Source organism: Palaemon carinicauda, chromosome 22, assembly GCF_036898095.1.
Source record: "Palaemon carinicauda isolate YSFRI2023 chromosome 22, ASM3689809v2, whole genome shotgun sequence".
Taxonomy (NCBI): domain Eukaryota; kingdom Metazoa; phylum Arthropoda; class Malacostraca; order Decapoda; family Palaemonidae; genus Palaemon; species Palaemon carinicauda.
Window position 1 is genome coordinate 67,702,681 of NC_090746.1, and position 24,604 is coordinate 67,727,284.

At 42.5% G+C, this 24,604-nt stretch overlaps 1 protein-coding gene across 1 annotated transcript in view; it reads left to right on the top strand.

The window, feature by feature from the left end:
• The window catches only part of LOC137616518 (uncharacterized), a 17,044-nt gene extending 2,351 nt beyond the window's left edge, over positions 1-14,693 (top strand). Inside the window, exons 4-6 of the mRNA XM_068346348.1 lie at positions 11,874-11,906; positions 13,143-13,319; positions 14,360-14,693. Coding sequence (XP_068202449.1) covers positions 11,874-11,906; positions 13,143-13,319; positions 14,360-14,622 — 473 coding nt within the window. The 3' untranslated portion in view covers positions 14,623-14,693. The remainder of the gene's footprint in view (positions 1-11,873; positions 11,907-13,142; positions 13,320-14,359) is intronic.
• Positions 14,694-24,604: the final 9,911 nt, after the last annotated feature.

The window sequence follows — 24,604 nt, forward strand, 5'->3', positions numbered from 1 at the left end:
CATGGTCTTCCACTGTCTTGTGGTAGAGTTCCCTAGCTTGAGGGTACACTCGGACACATTATTTCTCTCTTGTTACTCTCCCTCTTGTTATTTTGAAGATTTTATAGTTTATACTTGAAAGATTCATTTTAATATTGTTATTGTTCTTAAAATTCTTTTGTAGTTTATTTCTTTAATTTCTTTCCTCACTGAGCTATTTTCCTAATAGCATTATCCTTTTCCAGCTAGGGTTGTAGCTAAATAATAATAATAACAACAACAACAATAATAATAATAATAATGATAATAATAATAATAATAATAATAAATAATAATAATAATGACTCATATATAATAGAGCTACTTATGTGACTATATATATATATATATATATATATATATATATATATATAATTATATATATATATATAAATATATATATATATATACATATATATATATATATATACATATATATATATATATATATATCTCCTGTCACGCTCAGTGGCATTGCCAGGCGTGTGATTACTCGGTCTCTCCACGTCCCTCGGATAAGGGGAAGAGGGAGTGGTCATACTCTTGACTCGGAAACTGCAATCTCCCACAAATTGCCGAAACCGCTGGGTTTTAGTTAGGAAAACGGGAGGGGTTAGGAATGGTTGAATGTGTGTGTGTGCGTGCATGTCTATCTAACATATAGATTAAGTCATGTGATCCTTGTGAAAGTAAAGCATATCTATCTAAATATTTAGCCGTCATTTTTTATGGTTCGGGTACACTAGTCTGATAAATAATAAATAAGAATCATAATCGATAACTGACAAAAGTTTATTTTTACTGACACCGAAGGATTAGATCACTACAACTTCTGGATTGACGCTACTGACGAGGGCCACGAAGGACGCTGGAAATGGGGGGATGGGTCTCCCGTGCCCATGGGCACACCCTTTTGGGGATACGACTGCGAGAACAACTTCAAGCAAATGCCTTCGATAAACTTCACGCGCAACTGCGGCGTTTTGCAGAAGTCGTCTTACTACCGCTTCGGGGACGTCTCTTGCCTCAACGGTGATGGGGAGATCAATTCCTCCCCAATCTGTGAACAGATCTAGTTCAGGTTTGCTTCGTCAGGGAGTTCTCTTTGTCAGGTAGTTCTCCTTGTCAGGTAGTTCTCCTTGTCAGGTAGTTCTCCTTGTCAGGTAGTTCTCCTCGTCAGGGAGGTCTCTTCGTCAGGGAGTTCTCCTCGCTAGGGAGAGTCTCCTCGTCAGGGAGTTCTCCTCGTCAGGGAGTTCTCCTAGTCAGGGAGGTCTCCTCGTCAGGGAGGTCTCTTCGTCGGGGAGTTCACCTCGTTAGGGAGAAGCTCCTTGTCAGGGAGTTCTCCTCGTCAAGGAGGTCTCTTCATCAAGGAGTTCTCATCTGGAAGGTCTCCTCACCAGGAAGGTTTCCTCGTCAGAAAGGTCTCCTCGTCCAGCCCCATTTGTATAAGTATTAGCAAAATATGTAAACAAATAGATTCCAGCATTAATATATGGTTAAATAAAATTGAGTTTTTTTCTTCTCTTACACAAACAAGTAAACCCCGTTGGTGGCTAGCGCCATCGATGCACCTCACGCGGTGTACAGCAAGCATTATTTGAGGGTTTTGCAGTGTTTCTTTGGTCCCTAGTGGTTTTGGACTGACATACTTCTAGGTATCTTTTCTGTGATATCCTGATTCACATACTATTCCCCTTTTTCATGTGGCTATTCAGCCTATAACTCTTACTTTATAAGAGTAACTGCAGGGTTTTGTCCAGTTGCTCTTGGACTCTGAATGGCCTCAGAGTCCTCAGTTGTGGGCTACATAGCTTAAATATGTAAATCCATTACAAATCCACAAAAGAAACCCCAAGTTTGAAGTGTGGGTATTCTAAAAATATATATGATCCACCTGCTGAGTTTAATCAGGTGACACAGACCAAAAACTTCTTATTTTGTAGAGCAAAGCTTTACTCCAATTTCGTAATAACTTTATTTAATTGAGATTTTAATATATAGACCTTAGTCGTTTTCTTTAGATATGGGAAAAAGGGGGCTTGTGTTTCCTCATAAGTGTTAAATTTCTGAAATGCTCAACTTAGTGTTCTTTAGGTCTAAAGATTTAATATTTTGAAGAATAATAGTGACCAGACTCGAGGTGTTATTAAAGCTTTACAAAAAAGTCAAAGATTTAAATAATACAGATGGCTTACAAAAATATACTTCATTAGATGTCTAAAGAGAATTTACACCTTTACAAACCATCACTTGCTGCAATAGTTCAGTATCTAGTAGGTTTTACTCTTCACATAATACTTTAAATAATGTATGGTCTCGGTCTTTACATCTCAATCTACGCTCACCTGTATTAAATCTGGATAAATCTTAATGATAAACAAAAGACACTTAGGTGCTGCTTTCAGACAAGAGCAATGAAATCGGTATCTATCAATAGATTACTACACTTTTGTGGTAACAGCAGTCTGTACTAAATCTTGCGAAATCTCAATAGCAGTAGTCATCAAGTTGGATGGCGAAGAAGGGAGAGAGTTTTATTTTTTTCATCACCTGAGATTTGATGTCCTGCGACATGTCATCAATGCGCCGCTTAACTGTGTTGTCCAAAAAGACTTATCTGATTAAACTTGTTGACACAGTTCTGATCAAGGACAAAATTAAAAGCCTCTACCATGTAAGGTTCAACAAACTTCTCTCCAATTGTGTGTGCCTTCTGCTTTGCAATTAGAAGGGAGATCCTGTATGGTGCCATAACAATATTGGTAGGTTGGAAGAGAACTGTTCCATAATCCAATTACGACCATTTGAGCTGGCGTTCCTTGATTTTGAAGTATACCTTATCCTTGTTGGCCAGTTCAGGTTGAACCTTGATGAGGGGCTCCTTCAGCTTGAAGGCATTCAGGCTCTCATTAGCAAGTGTCTTCTTTCAGATGACACACTGAGGCATGTGCAAGCCATTGTTCACCACAAATGAGAAGCCAAAGGTGAGAAAACTCTCATTGTGTGTGTGCTGCTTTGACATCTGCCAAGAAAGTTATTAGGAATTAGGAATGAATACAATCATGCGACAAAACATAAACATATAAACTAACTAAATTCCAAAATATAATGGAAGAACAACTTCATGTACCACAAATTTCTGTGTGTGAAGTCAATTTACGGGAAAAAATGAATTTAGTGGATATATGACTCTGACCACAGTAATTGTACGTATGTAAATTTTTTCATTGATTATTCTCCAGTCCCAATCATACTGACATACATAACCATATCTCAGAATAATCATACAAATTTAAAAGTGGGATTATACTGTATGTACAGGATGGGTAAAAGAAATTTGGTTTAAAATACCGAATGTCGTAGTTAGAAATAAATGCATGCTATATACCTTGCACAGCCCCACCCTCCTATTCAACAGTTATTTTTCATAAAGAGTGTAAGAGAGAGAGAGAAAAAAAAATAAATTAAGGTCGCTCGAGTATCACAGTACTGCGTGTGGTGTGGCTAACTTCAAGAGAAGGATTGATAACATATTGGGTAGAGTTCTGTGAATCTGCTGGACCCAGGTGGTGAAAACAGATATGAACTAAACCCACATATTAGATAAGACATGATGCCATCATGTTCTTTATCAAGTCTTAGCACAAAAACTGTGCAGTTCAACATATTTTCCAACCTGATTCCGTTTTTTAGTGGGTATTAAAAATATGACATATATGTATAAGTATTTATGATAATAGTGAATATGCCAAAAATTATGACAGGTACGGCTTGTCATATTAGTAGAAATTTCTTATGCCAGATAGACAAAAAATAAAACGATTATATTAGCAAAATTATGATAAATCTGGAAGCCATGGTACCTACAATGCACTACCGGTCTGTGCATCCACTCAACCAGCTCCGAGACTGACTGAAGAGCTTAGCCTTGTTCTGGCAAGCTGAATGTAGTGCATACAGTTGTTAGACCATCCATGACCCCCAGAAAAGAGCTCATGACCCCCAATTTCGAAATCCGAGATTTAAATACTGTTCTAATTTTTCGAGATTTGTTCATTTCCCTCATTTTCTCTGGAAAAATGGTAAAATGTTCGAAATCTTTGAGGGATTTCGGGCACCAATCTTTAGGGAAATTGAAGCAAAAAATGTCGCACGATACTTTACGATAAAAAAGTATAGCCCTTTGATTTCTCACAGTAAGTTTAATGAAAAAATATTATGTAAATAAAAATCAATAATGAATTCTTATGGAACCACAGGCGATAGTTCATGGTACCCTAAGGCTCCGTGGAACCCCGGTTGGGAATGGCTGCTCTAGGGTATACCACACGTTTCACAACACGTTTTTACACTGTAACGGTATTTTCGTTTTATTGTATATCTCGCTCTATACCTCACTGTTAACACAACCTGTTTAAGCCTGTCTGTTCATGAATCATTTGTTTGAATTTTTTTGACCTTCTTGTCCTCACCATGTTGTATATAAACTCACTATCTGTTGAAATAAAGTCAGATGCATCCACCTCGCCTCACAGTTAAAACCTTATGCCTCTCCCGCTCAATTGGGACTACTGGAGGACTCGCTCCCTCCTGCCATCCCCCTCACTACTGTGCCCTTCACCAGCGAAGAAGCGTTTTCCTAGTTCCTGCACTCCAAAGTCCAGTTTCTCATCAAGGGTGTGACTCGCTCAAGCAGTAAAGCAGGCTATGTCCTCACGGCGATCCCCAAGGACATATTCCCAGAAATCTCTGATTGGTTTTGCAAACAAGGGGACATCCCAATAGCGTATGATGCCCTCAAAACATACCTCCTGTAGCAGTACTCACCATCTCCAGCCACCCGTATAGACAAGCTTTTTTCAGCTCTCTCAACTACCATTAGGGGACCAAAAGGCTTGTTCACTGTCAATGAAATGACCAGTATCGCTTGTCTGCAACCTGCCGCAGAGGGCTCTTTTTAAGTGAATTTGCTTTGTGCCCTATGGTATGGCGCCTACCCGAACCTGTACGAGATGCCATCCCAGATGTTGATATTTTACCCATGAAAGACCTGATGACCAAAGTCGACGCCCTTATGGACAGCCACTTCACCACCTTCAAGACGTCAGTCAATGCCTCCACTCTTGACAAAGAGGAAAACTATTCAACATCGACTGAACCTGACGTAAGTGCCATAGGACACAAACGCTCACCACCCATATATACCACCTCTTGCTCACGCCCCAACTAACGACCTCTACAGCCACTTACTGACGCTCATAGGCTGCAGTTATGCCACTACCACTCCAGATTCAGGGCTGCTGCGAAGAAATGTGCAAACGGGTGTCAGTGGCCAAAAAACGTGTAATTAAGCCAACGATTGTGGCGTTGGCCTCCCCTGCCACTAAATTTTCTCTTTTCATGATGTAGGTACGGGCGTGCGATTTTTGGTAGTCATGGGTGCATGCCGTTCTCTTCTGCTAAGGCCACTCTCCAGGACACGACATAGTCTGTCTAAGTTTGCCGACGTCCGCCTGATAGTTGCTAACGGATCTGTGATACCCACCCATCGTTATGAAACCCTATCATTATTGTGTGGAACCATCAAATATAAATGGAAGTTTCTCGTTGCTGACTTCACATTGCCAATCCTCATTGCAGATTTCTCTGTCTCTCATTTCCACCTCCTGGTTGATGTCGCTCACCGACGATTAGCCAATACGGACTCTTACACCTCAACACCTCTTCAACCTGCCCCTCCGACCTTGCTCTCCACATCAGCCTACCAACGGATTCCTATCTCCCCTTTTCATGTCGTACCCTGAAGTTTTCTGTCTAGAACTTCATCAAACGCCCCCAGTTCCCGCCAAACATGGTATTTATCACCATATGAAGACGACAGGGCCCCCAGCGTTCACCAGATTCAGGTGTTTGTCACCGGATCATTTGGCAGCCGCTAGACAAACGTTCACTAAAATAGGATAAATAGGCCTTTGCCAAAAGCCTCAAGCCCGTGGTCGTCACCCTTGCACATCATCCGGAAGAAAGATGACTTTCTGCGTTACATATGGGGATTACAGGTGCCTGTACATGGAGACAGAAGCTGATCACTACCCCCCTCTCAAACATAGTCGACGTGACCTCATACTTGCACAAAGAGAAGGTTTTCTTTATGCTCGATTTCCTGAAGGGGTTTTATCAAGTGTCCATGAACCCAGAAGACATCCTCAAGACCGCCGTCACCACCCCCTTTGGTATATACACCTTCAATTACTCCTGTTTTTGCCTTCGTAATACTGGAGCCACTTTTCAATGCCTTATGGATGGCATCTTAGGGGAACTCCCATTCTGGGTATGTTACATGGACTACATACTTGTTCTCTTCCTCCAAAGAGGAACACCTCCGTCACTTACACATTGTGCTCGACTGCCTACAACAGAAAGGCCTTGTAGTCTGGTACAACAAGTGTACCTTCGGCGCCAGCCAACAAAGTATCATTCTTAGGGCACCTCACCACTCCTGAAGTGCACCCCTTTCCTGGGAAGGAAAGAATTCTTGGGCATGATCAGGTATTATCACCGTTTCCTGATAGCCATCGCCGCCACTCTTGTCCCCCTCTACGCCTCCCTCAAGGGCCGGCCAAAAGACCTGAAGTGGGGTCCCCTTCAAGAAGCGACCTGCAACGCAAAGAATGCCCTATCAACCGCTGCTGCTCTCACTTCTCCCGTGGCAAATGCACCTCTCCTCTCCATCAATGCCTTTGACGTTGCTATAGGGGCAGTACTTGAGCAGGTGGTCAACAGCTGGCCCCGCCCATTGGCCTTATACAGTAGAAAACTGTCCAAGGAAGAATCTAGCTGCTCTACCTTCGACTGCTGAATAGCTGGCAGTGCATTTAACTGTCCGTAACTTTCGTCATTTCTTAGAATGTACACCCTTCGTCATTCATATGGACCACATGCCTCTGGTGTACGCCTTCTCTCGACAATCCGACACCTAGTCTGACCTTCAACGCCGATATCTCTCCGCCATGGCTGAATATAATTGTACTCTTCAAAATGCCCCTGGGAAAATGAATCCCGTTGCCAATGCCCTGTCAAGAAATACATTGGCTGCCATTCACCTGGTATTGGATTACAGTGCCTTGGCAAAATCCCAACTAAAAGATCCAGAGTAGGCCTACCAAGCATGTAAGACATTCTGCACATCCCTCCATTGGGAAGACGTCCCCCTAGACAATTCCAACGCCACCCTCCTATGCGACGCCAATACTGGTAGACCGTGACGTGGATACCTGGTCCAATGCACCGACAGATGTTGGATATCATACATGGCCTTTCACATCCCTCGCGCCGATTTACTTCACAGCTACTGAAGACGAGGCTCATTTAGTGTGGCATTATTAAGGATGCCAAGGATTGGGCCCGCACCTGTACTTCATGCCAAACTTCAAAAGTACATCGACAAACAGATTCAGGAGTGGGCACCTTTCCTCAACCACAGTGTTGTTTTTCCTACATTCATGTCAACGTAGTAGGTCCCCTACCCACATCACATGGAGATCGTTACCTGTTTACCATCATCCCTCTAACTACATATGTACTCATTACAAACTACATCAATCGTAACATAAACCAAAATTTTGGATTTTAATTTTTCTCTCATTGATGCATTTTGTCATGGCCCCGTGGTTACATTTAGAAAAACCTATAACATATCTGGAACATTATAATTTTCTTCTGACTTATAAATGAAAATTTACTTTAACGTTCAATAAAATACACCGGTTTGAACTCTACAGTCATCGGTATCTTCAGTTTATCTATTGGCTTATATTTTCCCTTACAACAAACACTTTTGATAAGGATATTTGTACAACTCTTGCCATTTTTTTTTTTTTTTTTTTTACAATACCGTGAGATTTCTCAGTTGATAATTGCTGTCTTTTTATTTGCATCTTTATTTTCCCTAGAAATCGATGAGCTAAAATCGAGTCATAGAGTCTGTGATAGATTGCTCAGGATCCACTTAGTTCTAAGTGGGTCCTGGTGATTGCTACACTTTAGGGAGCAGCATGGGCTCTGTGCCTTCAGGCAACCCGTAATAGAAGCTAAGTTTTCTGGGGTTAACACAGGGCACAGGACGGACAATTATATTCCCAAATGAAGACGATAATACAAGAAAATGACTTGAGCATACGAATAGGCATAAGTCGCCTTGTGCTTGCCACTCTTTTTACCTCCGCCAATTTCCCACTTACAGGCTTCCATTGTGAAAGAGCCCGTGGCTTGCATAAGTTTTTGTGTAATTGTCATTCTGGAACAAATGAACGGACCTCCGCCAAGGTTACGTTTTCACCTCTGTCCATTTGTTTGTTAGTCACCAGCCTAACAAAAAGTTACAGATAAATTTTGATGGACATTCAAGGACATGTCAGATATGGGCTAACTTAGAAGGGTTTAAATTTTTGCAGTGATCTGGATTACTATTCGTATCCAGGTTTTTGTTTTATTGTACTATAGATTCATTCATGGCCAAAATATGAAAGGAAAAGCTTGGTTATTAGATTTTAGTAAAATGTTGACAATCTTCATTGGTGGAGGTCTGATATCACTTATTGCTCTTTCTCCTTGTCTTTTTTATACGTCTCCTCTCCAGAATCGAAAGGGGAGCCCATTAGTTACAGAAGGACGCAAGGTCACGCATCGTGTAAACCAGGATTCGTTTATGTTCAGAGGATGTACTGTGAGGAATGCAGAGGCATACCTTCTCCATCATAAGGCTCAGTACTGTCCAGCATTCTAGGAGTTTTATTCCAGCTGTGACCAGATTGTGGCATGATCTTCCTAATCAGGCAGTTGAATCGGTGGGACTTCAAGAGTTCAAACTTGCAGCGAATATTTTATGTTGAATAAGCTTATAAGTCTCTTATTATAGTTTATTTATGAAAAATATATTTTAATGTTGTTACTGTTCTGAAAATGTGATAATTTAATTGTTCATTACTTCTCTTGTAGTTTATTTACCTTTTTCCTTTCCTCACTGGGCTATTTTCACTGTAGGAGGGCTTAAATGGCTTATATCATCCAGCTTTTCGAATAAGGATTGTAGCTTAGCTAGTAATAATAATAATAATTGATAATAATATTGATAATAGCAAAAGATTCTGGATGTCCGAAAACACTACGTTTAGAGGGTTAAAGGCTGATCACGAATAGCAGAGGCAAGGACCAGTGACCTTGCCCTATCAAGCAGAACAGTGCCTTAGAGACTGTTCATATATACATATGATCAGCACCCAAGCCCCTTCTCCACCCAAGCTAGGACCAAGGAGGGCCACGCAATGGCTACTGAGGACTCGACAGATAGACCTATAGGTTCCCCCAAACCCCACATCCTTAGCTCACAAAGGTGGTGAGGTTGCAGCAACCAAAGGAACTAACGAGTTTGAGCGGGACTCGAACTGCAGTCTGGCGATCACCAGTCAGGGACGTTACCACATAGGCCACCGCAACCCTTGGAGGCAACAAATAGATTACAAGGCACAATACGGATTATGTAAGTTTTATTCCACCTGTGACCAGATTGTGGAATAATCTTCCTAATCAGGCAGTTAAATAAGTGAAATTTCAGAAGTTTGATCTCTGTAATTTTTTTTCTGTTGAATAGGTTGACATAAGTCTCATTCTATAGTTTCAAATATGACTGATATATTTGAATGTTTTTACTGGTCTTAAAATATTTTATATTTGTTCATTGCTTGTATATCGTTAAATGCTATTCTCTTATTTCTTTTCCTTACTGGGCTGCTTTTCTTGTTGGAGCCCTTGGAATTGTAGTATTCTGCTTTTCCAACCAATGTTGCATCTTGGCAATTATTGTTAGTAATAATGATAATAATAATAATAATAATGATAATAATAATAATAATAATAATAATAATAATAATAATATTATAGGTAAATAGTTCTCAGGATTTAAAGGAATTCCCGTAATTTGGAAGCAATGGGTGAAGAGAATGATATCTAAGCATCAAATTCCACAACTCGCTCTGTCCTCTAACTTTGGGGTTATGATAGCGTATTGGAAACGTACCTACCTGGTGATCTGCTGGACTGGGGTTGGAGACTCGCTCATAGTTTCTGCAACCTCACCGTCTTTGTGAGATAATTATGGTAGGTTTTGGGAAGCCTATAGGTCTACCTGCTGACTCATCATTAGCCATTGCCTGGACTTTCCTGGTCCTGATTGGGTGGAGAGGGGCCTTGGGCATAGGTCATTTGTCAATATGGTCAGTTTCTATGTCATTCATGAGTAACCTTTACACCTTTAAACAGGGTCAGATGGGTTCTTTTCCTTATATCAAGGCCGCAGTTATCACTTTACAGCAATATTGCAAGAAAAAATAAAGATTTTTTTGCATTCTTAGTGCGTATGTGTATGCATATTTATGTTGATTAAAATGAACGAAAAATTATTGACAAATAAGCTCTTCCATAGTTAAAACTGGTATAATTCTTCTCTTGTCACATTCATGGAATCATTACGTAAAGCTAAGAATCATTCGAATTTTGGAAATTATCATGAAATCGATAACATATTTTTTAAACATCAATTACTGGTGTTTTTTGTCTTCAAATCATGTTTATGGGAACTTGTCATGTGCTAAGCAATACCAACCATGAGTTTTGGGCTTAAGAAGATAAGAAAATTTCAAGAAATCACTTGAAAGTAAATTTAAACCTTAAAGCTTTAAGCCTACTCTTTCTAATAAGGCTTTTGTGTTCACGTGTGACACGAAACATTGGGTCATCTTGTAAACTACTTAAATTCATTGCGAACCCGACTGTCTTTGATACTTCCATGTTTGCCTGCGTGATGGCCACTGTGCTTGTCCTAATTGGTGAGGTTACATTTATTATATATCATATCATTATACTATTATATTTATTCATGATGCAGATAGCAATCTGTGATGTTTATTTATAACGTGCATACATGTTCATTAATGTGAGCATATTGATGTATGTGTGTGTGTATGAAAATCATTTATTAGCCAATGATTGTTTACACTTATACTCACCCAGTGTATATAATGTATAATGCGTTTTCCATGTTTACGGATGGTAGGGGTATACTCATTTATATATATATATATATATATATATATATATATATATATATATATATATATATATATATATATGTATATATATATGTGTATGTATATATGTGTATGTATGTAGGTATGTATCTATGTATGTATGCTTGTACAGTATGTGTAGATGCGTCTCCTTAAATCATTTCCTAACTGGTGCGTAAATTCCATGGCATTACCAGAGGTGCACACTAGTCCCCTTGTGTCCTTTCAAATTTTACTTCCCCTACCTTGTTACTGATCTTGAGATGTTTTATATTTATTCTTAATTACGTTTCATGTAATTTATATTTTTCATTATTTCTTTTCCTCACTGGGTTATTTTCCCTTTAGGAGCTCTTAAGCTTCTAGCATCCTGCTTTTCCAACAAGGGTTATAGCTTAGCTAGTTGTTATTATTATTATTGGTCATTTAGTGTAAATATAGGAAAACTGTCAATGGAAATGGCGATAGAATAATTCCTTACAATGAATGTGGGATAACGGGAGGTAAAAAATCTTTTAAAAATAAACATTGAGAGGGAATTATTGATGTCAATAATGATAGAGAGACGAAAGTTAAGTGCATAAGAAATGGATGGCCCAGAGAGGGTTTTATGTAGCTTCTACAGTATATACGTAATTTTATTGGAATAAAGGATAATTTGTAGAGGGAAAGGAAAAGCATGTGCTCGTATTCTGATGCACTGAATTATTACCCTATAATTTTCTATTTCAGCTTCGGTCTTCAGCCTGGCTGCCTTTATCGAAGGCAACAGCACAGGTCAGTACATCATTATTTTCCTTTGTTAATAAAGCATCAGAGTTGTTTCTTGTAGTTAATTCTAACAGTCTTGCCTTCTCCATCTTAAGGCTCAACACTACACAGTAGTCAAGAGGTTTTATTCCAGCTGTGCTCAGATTGTGGAATAATCCTTCTAATCAGGCAGTTGAATAGATTGAACTTCAGAAGTTCAATCTTGCAGCGAATGTTTTATTTATTTTTATGTTGAGCAGGTTGACATATTGTAAGTCTCTCTTTATATGACATATATTTTAACGTTGCTACTGGTCTCAAGATATTTTTTATTCCCTAATCAATACCTCTCATTTATAGTTTATTTATTATTTCCTTTGCTACTGCTTTTCCAAATAGGGTTGTAGCTTAGGTAATAATAATATTAATAGTCTAATTATATATACTGTATATATATATATATATATATATATATATATATATATATATATATATGTATATATATTCAAATATATATATATATATATATATATATATATGTATATATATATATATATATATATATATATATATATATATATATATATATATATGTATATATATTCAAATATATATATATATATATATATATATATATGTATATATATATATATATATATATATATATATATAGGCCTATATATACACAGACACACAAATAACAACAAAGCCAGCCGTATCTAGTCAATGCAGGACATGCCGATTCATGTCTGGGAGATTTTCGTCTGATCGTTCACAGAAAATCAACCTAGTTTGGGTGGCCCTTATTAGTACACCTTTGCTGATCATGCCCATTCACAAACCGTTTCACCACGTTAATGTATCCCCACTCCGAAATATATATATATATATATATATATATATATATATATATATATATATATATATATGTGTGTGTGTGTGTGTGTGTGTGTGTGTGTGTATATATATAATTATTAGATAGGTCAGGTTTCGTTTGGGAACAATTTGCGTGCATACCGCTAAATACAAGGGAGCCACTGTTGACACTGACAGTAACCCATGTGGATATGGTCGGTCGTAGCCGGGGTGGAGAATGGCTATATGATCTACTGACGAAGATGAGGTCATATTATAGATTATAAATACAACAAACCATATTAAGAAATCTCAGTTTGAGTCGGGTCAGTACTGCAGATAAGCGATGGATTAATCTCCCTTCTTTTTTGTCTCTCTCCTTCTCTTTCACTCCAGAATGTACTTTGCCCTTCGAACAGATTGGCAATCAGTGTCTCTTCGTTGACCCTCTGGAGTGTGGAAACTTTTATGACATGAGGCTCCACTGCGCTGTTCGTGGAATGGATGCATCGCTCGTCAAGATTCGGGATGCGTCCCAACTGGAAGCTGTGGTGAGATATATCAAAGAAAAGGGTAAGTTAGCTCTCTCTCTCTCTCTCTCTCTCTCTCTCTCTCTCTCTCTCTCTCATAGGTGATTTTCCCATTGTAAGGAATGTCATTATATGTGGATTTTGGCTTTTACCTGGTTATTTTCTAGAAATCTCTCTCTCTCTCTCTCTCTCTCTCTCTCTCTCTCTCTCTCTCTCTCTCTCTCTCTCTCTCCAGGGTAAGGAATGTCATATCTATATTCTTGTTTTCATCTGGTGATTTTCTTAGAAGTTTCTCTCTCTCTCTCTCTCTCTCTCTCTCTCTCTCTCTCTCTCTCTCTCTCTCTCTCTCTCTCTCTCTCTCGCTTTGGGAAAGAGATTCTTGGGGAACCTGCAGGCGTACCCGTAGGGTACTTTTTGATCATAAATCAAGTGGAGAGGGTCTTTGACACTTTTGAATGACCTTTAAACTTCCCAAGAAGTCAATTAACATTAACAGACTTAGCAAGACATAATCGATTTTTACTTTTCCCTTATTTTGAAATGAATTGATTCATAAAACCCAACCTTTTACAACTGAAATAATCTACTAGATAATTAAATACATCAATCATATTGATGTTTAGTTTTACTACTATTTTTTTTTATTATTTAAAGTTAAACCGGACTAAGAGAGTTGGAATTTTAAGCGTCTATTGGTTTTGAAGTTTCATATATTTGGTTGGAAGTTTTGTTTATTGGATTAGAAGTTGCGTATATTGGGATGGAAGTTTCGTATATTTGGTTGAAAGTTTAGTATATTGATTTAAAAGTTTCGTATACTGGGTTGGAAGTTTTGTATATTGGGTTGTAAGTTTCATATATTGGATTAGAATTTTTGTATATTACGTTGGGAGTTTCGTATGTTGGATCGGAAATTTCGTAAATTGGGTTGGAAGTTTCGTATATTGGGTTGAAAATTTTGTATATTGGTTTGGAAGTTTGTATATTGGGTTAGAAATTTCTTAGGGTGGAAAAGCGATTAAAGTTATGTGAAAATCTGTTATCTTAACCAATGTTGTATTTTTATGGCCACCTAACACCCAGGTCTCAACCATGCTAACTACTGGATAGCCGCTACTGACGAGGACGAAGAAGGCCACTGGGTTTGGAGCCCAAAGGGAACGGAAGTGCCCATGAGTCCCATCCTCTGGCGTCACGACTGCGATGCCAACCACTCCAGGAGGCCACTGATGGATCCGGAGAAGAACTGTGCTGTATTGGACATGGAATCCAATTACTACTTCGCCGATGTCTCCTGTCTAGGGGAAGGAGAGGGAAAAATCTGTCCAATCTGCGAGAGACTTTGATGTGTGGTAGGTTTTGAAATAGATGTACAGTTGAAACTTTAGCTTACTGGAAAATAAATAGATGAAAATAATTTTGTTTCAATTAAGGATTGTGGTAGCCTATTGGAAAGGTCCCTGCTTGGTGATCTGCATGACTGGGGTTCGAGATTAGGAAATTTTGATTTATCAAAAAATGAATAGATGAAACCAATTTTGTTTCAATCAAGGGTTTTGGTAGCCTATTGAAAACGTCCCTGCTTGGTGATCTGCTGGACTGGGGTTCGAGGCCCACTCAAGCTCAACCGTTACTTGCAGGGCCTGCAAACTTGCTATCCTTGCGAGTTAGGGATGGGGGTTTTTGGGAAGCCCATAGGTCTACCTGCTGAGTTATCAGTAGCCATTGCCTGGCCTTGCCTGGTCCTAGCTTGAGTGAAGAAAGGTCTTGGGCGCTGATCATATATATATATATATATATATATGTATGTATGTATATATATATATATATATATATATATATATATATATATATATATATTTATATATATATGATCAGTCTCTAGAATATTGTCACTGTCCTTGGCCTTTTCCATTCATATGTGACCTTTAAACCTTTCAAGTGTTGTAATATAAAGTGTGTAAAAGGAAGAATGAACTTGCTCTGATGATGAGAAATTTTAATAATTATGATTGGTATGAACCTGCGGAAAACTAATAGACCCTTTTGCTTAAAAGGTGTGCGATAGTTATCCAAGAGCTACAGTATTCTTGTATCGCTTTTCTGTTTAAAAGCAATTCGCACGTACTGATCAACATGCTTAAAGTACCTTTCGTCACAGAAACTCGATGATCACGTGATTATTGAAACTGAAAGAACGTTTCTGGAATATATACTTTTTTTTTTTTTTACGGAATCGTTCTTTACATCACTTTGTTGTTAAATGATCCATTTTTTATTCGATTTTCTCAATGAAACGGATAAAAACAAAATTTTGTTTTACTTTTTACTTTTTCTTCACTCAGTGATTTCGTGTTCAGATAATTATTTGGTATATATAATGTGTACGCGATCTGTCATAATTGACGGCTAAATATTTAGATAGATAAGCACACACAGATTCAAACCTTCCCATCCCCTCCCCTCTTTCCTAACTACAACGGCAGTTTGGGCAATTTGTTGTCTATTGTGGTTTCCAAGTGTACCTCTTGATGTACCCCCTCTCACAAGGGTATGATAACTCCCTGGCTGAGTAGTCATTCGGTTGGTAATGCCGCCTAGCATGACAGAAAATAAATAAATGAATATATTTTTGGGCTCAAGCCATGACGTCCTGATGGAAGGTTCCTTCGGTAGCTTCCTTGGGTATATTTAACTACAGGGATATTCCCAGAGAATTAAACCACAGGTTATCACAGAATTCTAACTTCTGGTGCGAGTACCCTAAAGGTTTCCCTCTAGGATATCGTATATCAACAGGGGACGTATGTATTAACACGCCACATAGCTATCTGCACCCCATATAGAGTTAACACTTCGATATGGAAAGGTGGAGAATAACTGGGGAGCCGTTCCACAGTTACACTCGTCCGTGGCTGCATTTGGTACTCGAAACGTAAACAAACGGGCGCCATTGCTAAATGACGTCACGTCCGTCCTCATCCTTCTGCCTGTAGCGCCTTGCTTTGGTCGGATTTCCCTTTGTGCGATTTTCATCGACTTACATCGCCGTTATGTCTTTACCTTCAGCCTCGCCTTCTTCTGGAAAGTTGAGTACCAGGTCCCAGTATTGTTTAAATAAGCTCTAGCCGTAAAGTAACTTCTACTTTTCGTAAAATATTGTGTTTTGTGGCAGAGCTGTGCCGTTCCCGGACGCGCCATTTTATGTCGTCGCTGTTCTTTTGCATGCCTTATTTAGCTAGCCAGAACAGCTTTATCCGGCCTCTTAACTAATTGATATTGTTAGTTATTTAGTCTTCATAGCTAGGAATTACGTATATCGTGTTTTAACGCTCATCTACTCGGTCGTCGTTCGACCCCATACTAGATCGCTAGCTTAGCCCCTAGGCTAGATAGCCTAGCTCTTGTGTTCATGCATGATATATACCAGTGATCCTAGGTTCAGTTATGAAGATTGTGGCATTATTTAACATACTGTTAACTGTGATGTAAGTGTTTTTTGCCTTCGGGGACCATATAGGGGATCGGTTTGATTGCGTTTCTTTCCAACCTAACCTAAATGTAGGAACCCCTATATGCTCCCTTATCCCCTGCCTGCGGGCATTCCCTCTGCGTGGCCATGCTTCCCCTTCTATATAGGTGAATCTTGTCTACAATCAGAGTATTTATCGCTTCTCAGTCTACCCTAAGGGAATGATCCCCCCTTAGGGTTGCGAACGAGAAATAAGGAACGGCTCTGCCCTTCCACAGTTGCATCTGGTTGGGTTACTCATCCCTTCCTGCAACGTGCGATGTGTCTTTCAGCCTACCTAGCCTAGGAATTAACTCTCCTTATCTAGGTTAGGCTTTGGGGGGGGGGGGGCTAGTTCTGTACTTTTATAGTTTGAGACGGTACTCCTGTACCAATCTCATTCTGGTTACCTAACCTAGGCTAGGGAGCGTTCTCCCTATCCTTGGTGGCCGTTCTTGTACAGAGCCTCCACTATGAAAGACCCCCTCTTCTTCTTCCTCCCCACCTATCCCTTTGGTGTAGGCTTGCCTATACACATCTGTCCTTAGTCCTACAGCTCCTCCCTTGGGTGGAGTGGTAGGGCTAGCTTGTTCTCCTGCTGAGCTGGCCGATCTGGTACATATACCCTTCATAGCGTTCCGTGGGGGTAGTCGCCGGCAGCGGTCCGGCCAGCGGGGGTTTCCCACTCTTAAGTACACTAACCCTCCCTTCGGTTACTCCAGGCACCCGGCCGACTGCCGGCCCCCTGCCGCCGGATGCCAGGAGTATCTACTCCTTTCATGAGTGCATTCTCTCCGGAGGGATGCCGGAGGGGTATGTGGTCTTACCCCTCCAATCCCTCCTTACCTTTCTCTCCATCTATCCTGGTGCCGGTCCCTTGCCGCCTCTACTGCCGGCGATACCGCCTTACCTCTGGTGACACTCTGTCATAAGATTCCCTCCCTCCTCTAAGTCATCAGCCTTTCGTGTGCTGGAGGCTGCCGCCTTCCGTCGGCATACAGCCGATTTCCCACCCCTCCCTTTACCTAGTAACAGCTGGCCGACCTTCGGAGCCGGCCACCGGCGTGCCGGCATTGATTGCCGGCGGTCTAGGTATACAACCATATACATAATTATCTTATGAACTGATCCAAGCTCACCAGGCCGTCAGCCTGAGGCTGCCGGAGCCGACCTCCTGCCGGCGACCCACCGCTGTGCCGGCGGTTGCCACGATGGTATTATATTTAGATACTCAGTGTGTCTGTCTTGATGCCTTCCACCCTGCTGAACCGACCTCCGGCGTCCCGTCGGTCTGCCGGCACCCTCCAGAGACGTCAAGGGACATGCACCCCTTCTCATACCTGCCGACAACATGTCGACAGTCATCACACTGCAGCCAGATGGCTTAGCCACTTCTATATATAGGTATTGTCTTACCATCTAAATCTGTGGCTGTGCTGTCTGATTGCACATTACAATATTCCAGCATACTCTGTGTGTCTTAGTACAGCCGATTGCCGGAACCTATATCTAATAAGGGGTCTCCTATTCCCCTTCTACCCCAGGGAACTGAGTGGTCTCAGCCCCTGATACACCTCGCAGGCAATTTCTGTTAGAGGCTTAGCTTCTACCCACCACGGCTTATCTATATGGATTTCCGCCTTGTGACCGTCGGCCACAAAAGAAATTGCCTAATGATAAGGTTACGGTAACCGACTGGGCGGGATTCACAAGTATGTGTCTATCTACTTCCTTTCCCGCTCTCTACTCTCAGGCATTATATTACTTATGAATTATTTAATGCTTAAAAACTTAGATTAAGTTATCTTAAATTTAAAGTAATTTAAGTCATTCTTATGCCTTCCATGTACTCATGATCTCTTTCTTTTACAGGAGGAGTATATGAAGTGCGAAAGCAACTTTTGTGGAATGAAGCGCCCGGACTTCTATGGGCACAAGGCGTGCCGGACCCACGCCCCCTGCGCCGCCAAGAAAGGCGACCTGAAATACTGCGACCCGCAGCACTGTACAGTTTCCAAGAGTCGTCTGGTCGAAGCGTTCGACGATCCTCCTTCAGCGGAGGCAAGGGACAACGCTCGAGAGAAGCTACGCAAGTGGGTGCGTGGCTTCCAGAAGAATGCCACCGGACCGTATCTCGCCACCGAAGATTTGAGGGCCTTGCTGTTTCCAAAGGCATCTAAAGACTCCGTGGTCCCCAGTGATCAGATCCCCACCGTCCAGATAGTGGTGGAACCTGATATCGTCATGGCCCAGTCCATGCATGAGTGCCACTTAGATTCCGACAACGTGGAACGTATGTCGGAAGTGTCGGAAGGGACGGAGAGGAACCTCATGGGCGAGGAGCTCGACTATGAGGAAGATCAGGTGGAATACCCTTATTCGGAGCATGAGGTCGCTCCCAATCCTACTCCCGCATCGACTCCTCCACCGTCCTAGGAACCTGCTCCTACGACTTCTTCTACTCCGGACCCTCTTCCATCAGGCACTCAGGAGGTCTTCAAGATGCTTGAAGCCCTCATTGAAAGAAAACTTTGCGAGACCCACGAGCTATTCAGGTCTAACCTAGGAAGTTTTAAACAACCGAAACGGATTTCGGTTAAGGACCTCCCCGCTTGCTCAGATACTAACCCATGGAGGTATGCTGAACATATGCCGATCACGACTGGTAAGATCTTCATCAGTGAGAAGGTCGGCTCGATCTTGTTGGAAGAAGTGGAATTCTTCCCGAATTTCGAGGCTTATCCGGACTGTTACGTCCGGCTCAGGTCCGAACCAGCCTCAAAGGAAGAGACCGAACCGAAGGAAGTAATCGTGTTCGATCTCGCGAAGGCCCAGGCTATGCTAGCCAGTGCGGTGAAGAGTAGGGGTTTCACCAACTCCAAGATGCCGGCACTCAGCAAGAAGCACCCAACCTTCGTTGCGCCGAACGATGCGACCTTCCCCTTTATAGAAAAGGCCTTCACTGCGGTCTTGAAAGCAGTGGAAGAAGGGAAACCTTGCCCTGTACTGGAGGAGTGCAGACCCTTCTCCCTTACTGTTCCCCCTGATGATAGACACTGGAAAGACGTCCAGTCAACATTCACAGTGGGGAAGTTAGAGCCTGACGTAGCCGGTCGTCAGTTCAATGAGTACCTCCCAAGACTAAATGATCACCTCCTTCATAGGGAACAGGATACGAAGGAGAGGCTTGCCGGAGACACTAGAATCCCGGACTTCTACATGGTCCTAGCCAAAACGCATTTGGCAACGGTGACGAAGGACCTGTACAGCTTCATTAGGGCTCGTAGAGCCTGTCGTGAATTCGTGTTTGCCAACGCGACGGTTAAAAACGAACGCCGGAGGCTGATTTCCTCCAATATCTGGGGTAAATACCTCTTTCCCTCCTCCTTGGTGAAAGAGATTGCTGACAAGGCCGCCACGGAGAACAGGAACCTTCTCCATAAGTGGGGCATGTCAAAGAAAAGGAAATCCTCTCAGGACGATGGCCCTCAACCTAAGAGGAAATCCCTTAAACAGAAACCCCAGCAATGTCAACAGAGACTGCAGTTTCCGGGTTCCGCTACTCCCCAAGTGGCAGCTCAGCCACAGCAGACCTTTCAGCTGGTCACCCAGCCGGTGGTATCGCAGTCACCGGTCTTCACCCCTGCATTTGAGCAACATGCTACTACCTTTCGTCCCAGAGGTAGGGGCTCAAGCAGAGGTTCCGGCAGAGATTCGTCTCGCCGCCCCTCCAGAGGCAGAGGAGGAAGGGGAGCTAGCGGACGAGGTGGCAAACCCTCGGGACACCAGAAGCAATGAAGTGCTTCCAGTGGGAGGAAGACTCCGCCAATTACAGGATCGTTGGACCTTCGATCCCTGGGCACACAGCATCGTCAAGAAGGGACTAGGCTGGAGCTGGACACAACCACCCCTAGCCTTCCAGCAATTCTTCCAACAGTCAACCCCCCTCCTGGAAGAATACGTCCTAGAACTCTTGAACAAGAAGGTGATCAGGAGGGTAAAGTCAACCAGGTTCCAAGGGAGACTATTTTGCGTTCCCAAGAAGGACTCCGACAAACTCAGAGTCATTCTAGTCTTATCCCCCATCAACAAGTTCATTGCGAACAACAAGTTCAAGATGCTGACTCTCCAACAAATAAGGACCCTTCTGCCTCAAGGGGCCTACACGGTCTCCATAGACCTGGCGGATGCCTACTGGCACGTTCCAATGAATCATCATGCTTCCTCCTACCTAGGATTTCGACTCGAAAGGAAAAGTTACGCCTTCAGGGCCATGCCCTTCGGGCTCAACGTGGCTCCACGGATCTTCACCAAGCTGGCAGATGCCATCGTCCAACAGCTCCGCCTTCGCGGCGTCCAAGTGATGGCTTACCTAGACGACTGGCTGGTCTGGGCGACATAGCCCGAAGATTGTGTAAGATCCTGCAACAAAGTCACCCAGTTCCTAGAATTTCTGGGATTCAAGATAAACGCCGAGAAATCTCGCCTCTCTCCAGCTCAGAAGTTCCAATGGTTGGGAATCCATTGGGATCTTCAGTCACACCGCCTTTCCATCCCGCAGAAGAAAAGGAAGGAAATAGCAGGGTCTGTCAGAAGACTGCTGAAATCCAAACGGATCTCAAGATGACAGCAGGAACAAGTTCTAGGCTCTCTACAGCTCGCCTCTGTGACAAACCCAGTGCTTCGCGCACAGCTAAAGGATGCCGCAGGAGTCTGGAGACGTTCCGCATCCATCGCTCGAAGAGACCTCAAGAGACGGCTCCCAAACAGACTTCGCTTACTATTAAAGCCGTGGTCGGAAGCAAAGGCCCTGAAAAGGTCCATTCCTCTTCAACACCCGCCTCCATCGCTCAACATCCACACGGACGCTTCACTGGAGGGTTGGGGAGGTCACTCCCACCAACGACAGGTTCAAGGAACATGGTCTCCCATATTCAAGACGTTTCACATCAACATCTTGGAGGCCATGGCGGTCCTTCTCACCCTGAAGAAACTCTCTCCGCCTCCCTCGATCCTCATCCGTCTGACTCTGGACAACTCGGTGGTAGTCAGATGTCTCAATCGTCAGGGCTCGAGATCGCCCCAGATAAATCAGGTACTTCTTCCAATCTTCCGTCTGGCAGAAAAGAAGAAATGGCACCTGTCTGCAGTTCACCTACAAGGATTCCGCAACGTGACGGCGGACGCTCTATCACGGACAAGCCCAATAGAGTCGGAATAGTCTCTAGACGCAAGATCATTCTCCTTCATCTCTCGCCAAGTCCCGGAACTTCAGATCGATCTCTTCGCAACGAGTGACAACAATCAACTTCCTCGATATGTGGCCCCGTACGAGGACCCCAAGACAGAAGCAGTGGATGCCATGTCACTGGATTGGAATAGATGGTCCAGGATATACCTGTTCCCTCCCCCCAACCTTCTGCTGAAAGTCCTCTCCAAACTGAGAACCTTCAAAGGGACAGCGGCCCTAGTGGCTCCCAAGTGGCCCCGGAGCAATTGGTACCCCCTGGTCCTGGAGCTGCACCCCACGCTGATCCCCCTACCGGGCCCAGTTCTCTCTCAGCAAGTACAGAAGTCGACTGTCTTCGCTTCATCACGGAAAGTCAGGGACCTTCATCTCATGATTTTCTCTCCCTGGCCGCAAAGAAAAGGTTTGGGATCTCGAAGAAAAGTCTAGACTTCCTCGAGGAATACAAGACCGAATCCACACGACGGCAATACGAATCTTCCTTGAGAAAGTGGGTCTCGTTCGTCAAAGCAAAAAATCCTACGGAAATCACCATTGATTTTTGCATGTCCTTCTTCATTCACCTTCATGGACAAGGCTTAGCAGCCAACATGATTTCCACCTGCAAATCGGCTTTGACTAGACCACTACTGTACGCTTTCCAGATTGATCTGTCCAGCGATATCTTCAATAAACTGCCAAAGGCATGCGCTAGACTACGCCCAGCACCTCCGCCAAAACCTATCTCCTGGTCCCTGGACAAGGTGCTCCATTTTGCCTCTAACCTGGACAATGATTCGTGCCCTCTCAAGGACCTGACTCAAAAAGTTATCTTCCTTTTTGCTCTCGCTTCGGGAGCCCAAGTCAGCGAAATAGTGGCATTATCAAGAGACGAGGGTCATATCCTGTTCGCAGATACAGGAGAACTTACCCTCTTCCCTGATCCGACGTTTCTCGCAAAAAATGAATTACCCACCAAGAGATGGGGCCCCTGGAGAATCTGCCCCCTGAAGGAAGATGTCTCTCTATGCCCAGTGGAGAGTCTTAAGGTCTATCTTCGAAGAACTTCAGACTTTGGTGGAGGTCAACTCTTCAAAGGAGAAACATCGGGTAGCAACCTGTCACTGAAACAACTAAGAGCGAAAATCACCTACTTCATTCGCAGAGCGGATCCTGACAGTACACCCGCAGGTCATGATCCTAGAAAAGTCGCGTCTTCTCTGAATTTCTTCCAGAGTATGGATTTCGAAAGCCTCAAGAGCTTCACAGGGTGGAAATCGTCGCGCGTTTTCTTCAAGCACTACGCGAAGCAAGTGCATGAAGTTAAACATTTCGTGTTAGCCGCAGGTAGTGTTATGAAACCTGCCGTTTAACTCTGCATAGGACAGTGAGTTACTTGGGACTTTAACTCTACGGGTGCCTGTGTTGACCCTCGTGTGATACATAGTGATTTCATGGACACTTAGTGTTTCTAATAGACTGTTCTTATCAAGGTGAAATGTCATAGACTTCACATGAGTGCCACATGCCCTAGGGCATGATGATTTTTCTTTGAATAAGACTGACGTTCCTCCGGAACTTGTGTTTCTAAAAGTGAAATTTCTTTCAGATTCAAGATTGAAGTCTTTTACTTTCTATGTACATTATTCTTATTATTGTAAATTAACTTTACACCTTTTATTGCAATTATTATCACTATAACCTGCAATCTATGAAATAAAATGTCTATTTTATTACATGTGCGTCTCTCTCCGCTCCTATTACCATTATGAAATACATGACTGTCATAGTTTCATTTACCCCTTTCCTTTGGAATGAGAAGAATAATATAAATTATCTGTATTATATACTCACTCATGCTGTGTAATATTCCTACTTGAATACTTACCTTCATCCTGCCTTCGAGACCAGATTGATCTCTCATTCATGGTGTTTAGTGATTAATTATCACCTGTCTACATTTGAGAATATTCCTACCCGAATATTAACCTTCCGTCTTGTCTCCGAGTCCTGCACGAACTCTCCGCAGGGTGAGTAGCCCTTCAATGACCACTTCGGATTTTGGTATGATCCGCCGGGACTTCTCTGCCAGGGGGGCAGGAAGCTGGATCCCCACGGAACCTCTACCGAGTACACATTACATACCTCTGTTCGGAGCCCTGGGCACTTACCTTGAAAAAGGGGAAATTTTCCACGATACATTAATTCTCTGGTACACTTCTGAGCGAAGCGAAAAATCTATTTTTGGGTGAGATAACCATGACGTCCTGATGGACCCTCCCGTCTATTCTAGTCCAGCCTTTCAGGCCCTGCCCTGTCCTGCTGTATCATGGAGATTAGCAAGGAGCTGGCCTCAGGATGAGGATGGACGTGACGTCATTTAGCAATGGCACCCGTTTGTTTACGTTTCGAGTACCAAAAGCAGCCACGGACAAGTGTAACTGTGGAACGGCTCCCCAGTTATTCTCCATCTTTCCATTTCGAAGTGTTAACTCTATATGGGGTGCAGATAGCTATGTGGCGTGTTAATACATACGTCCCCTGTTGATATACGATATCCTAGAGGGAAACCTTTAGGGTACTCGCACCA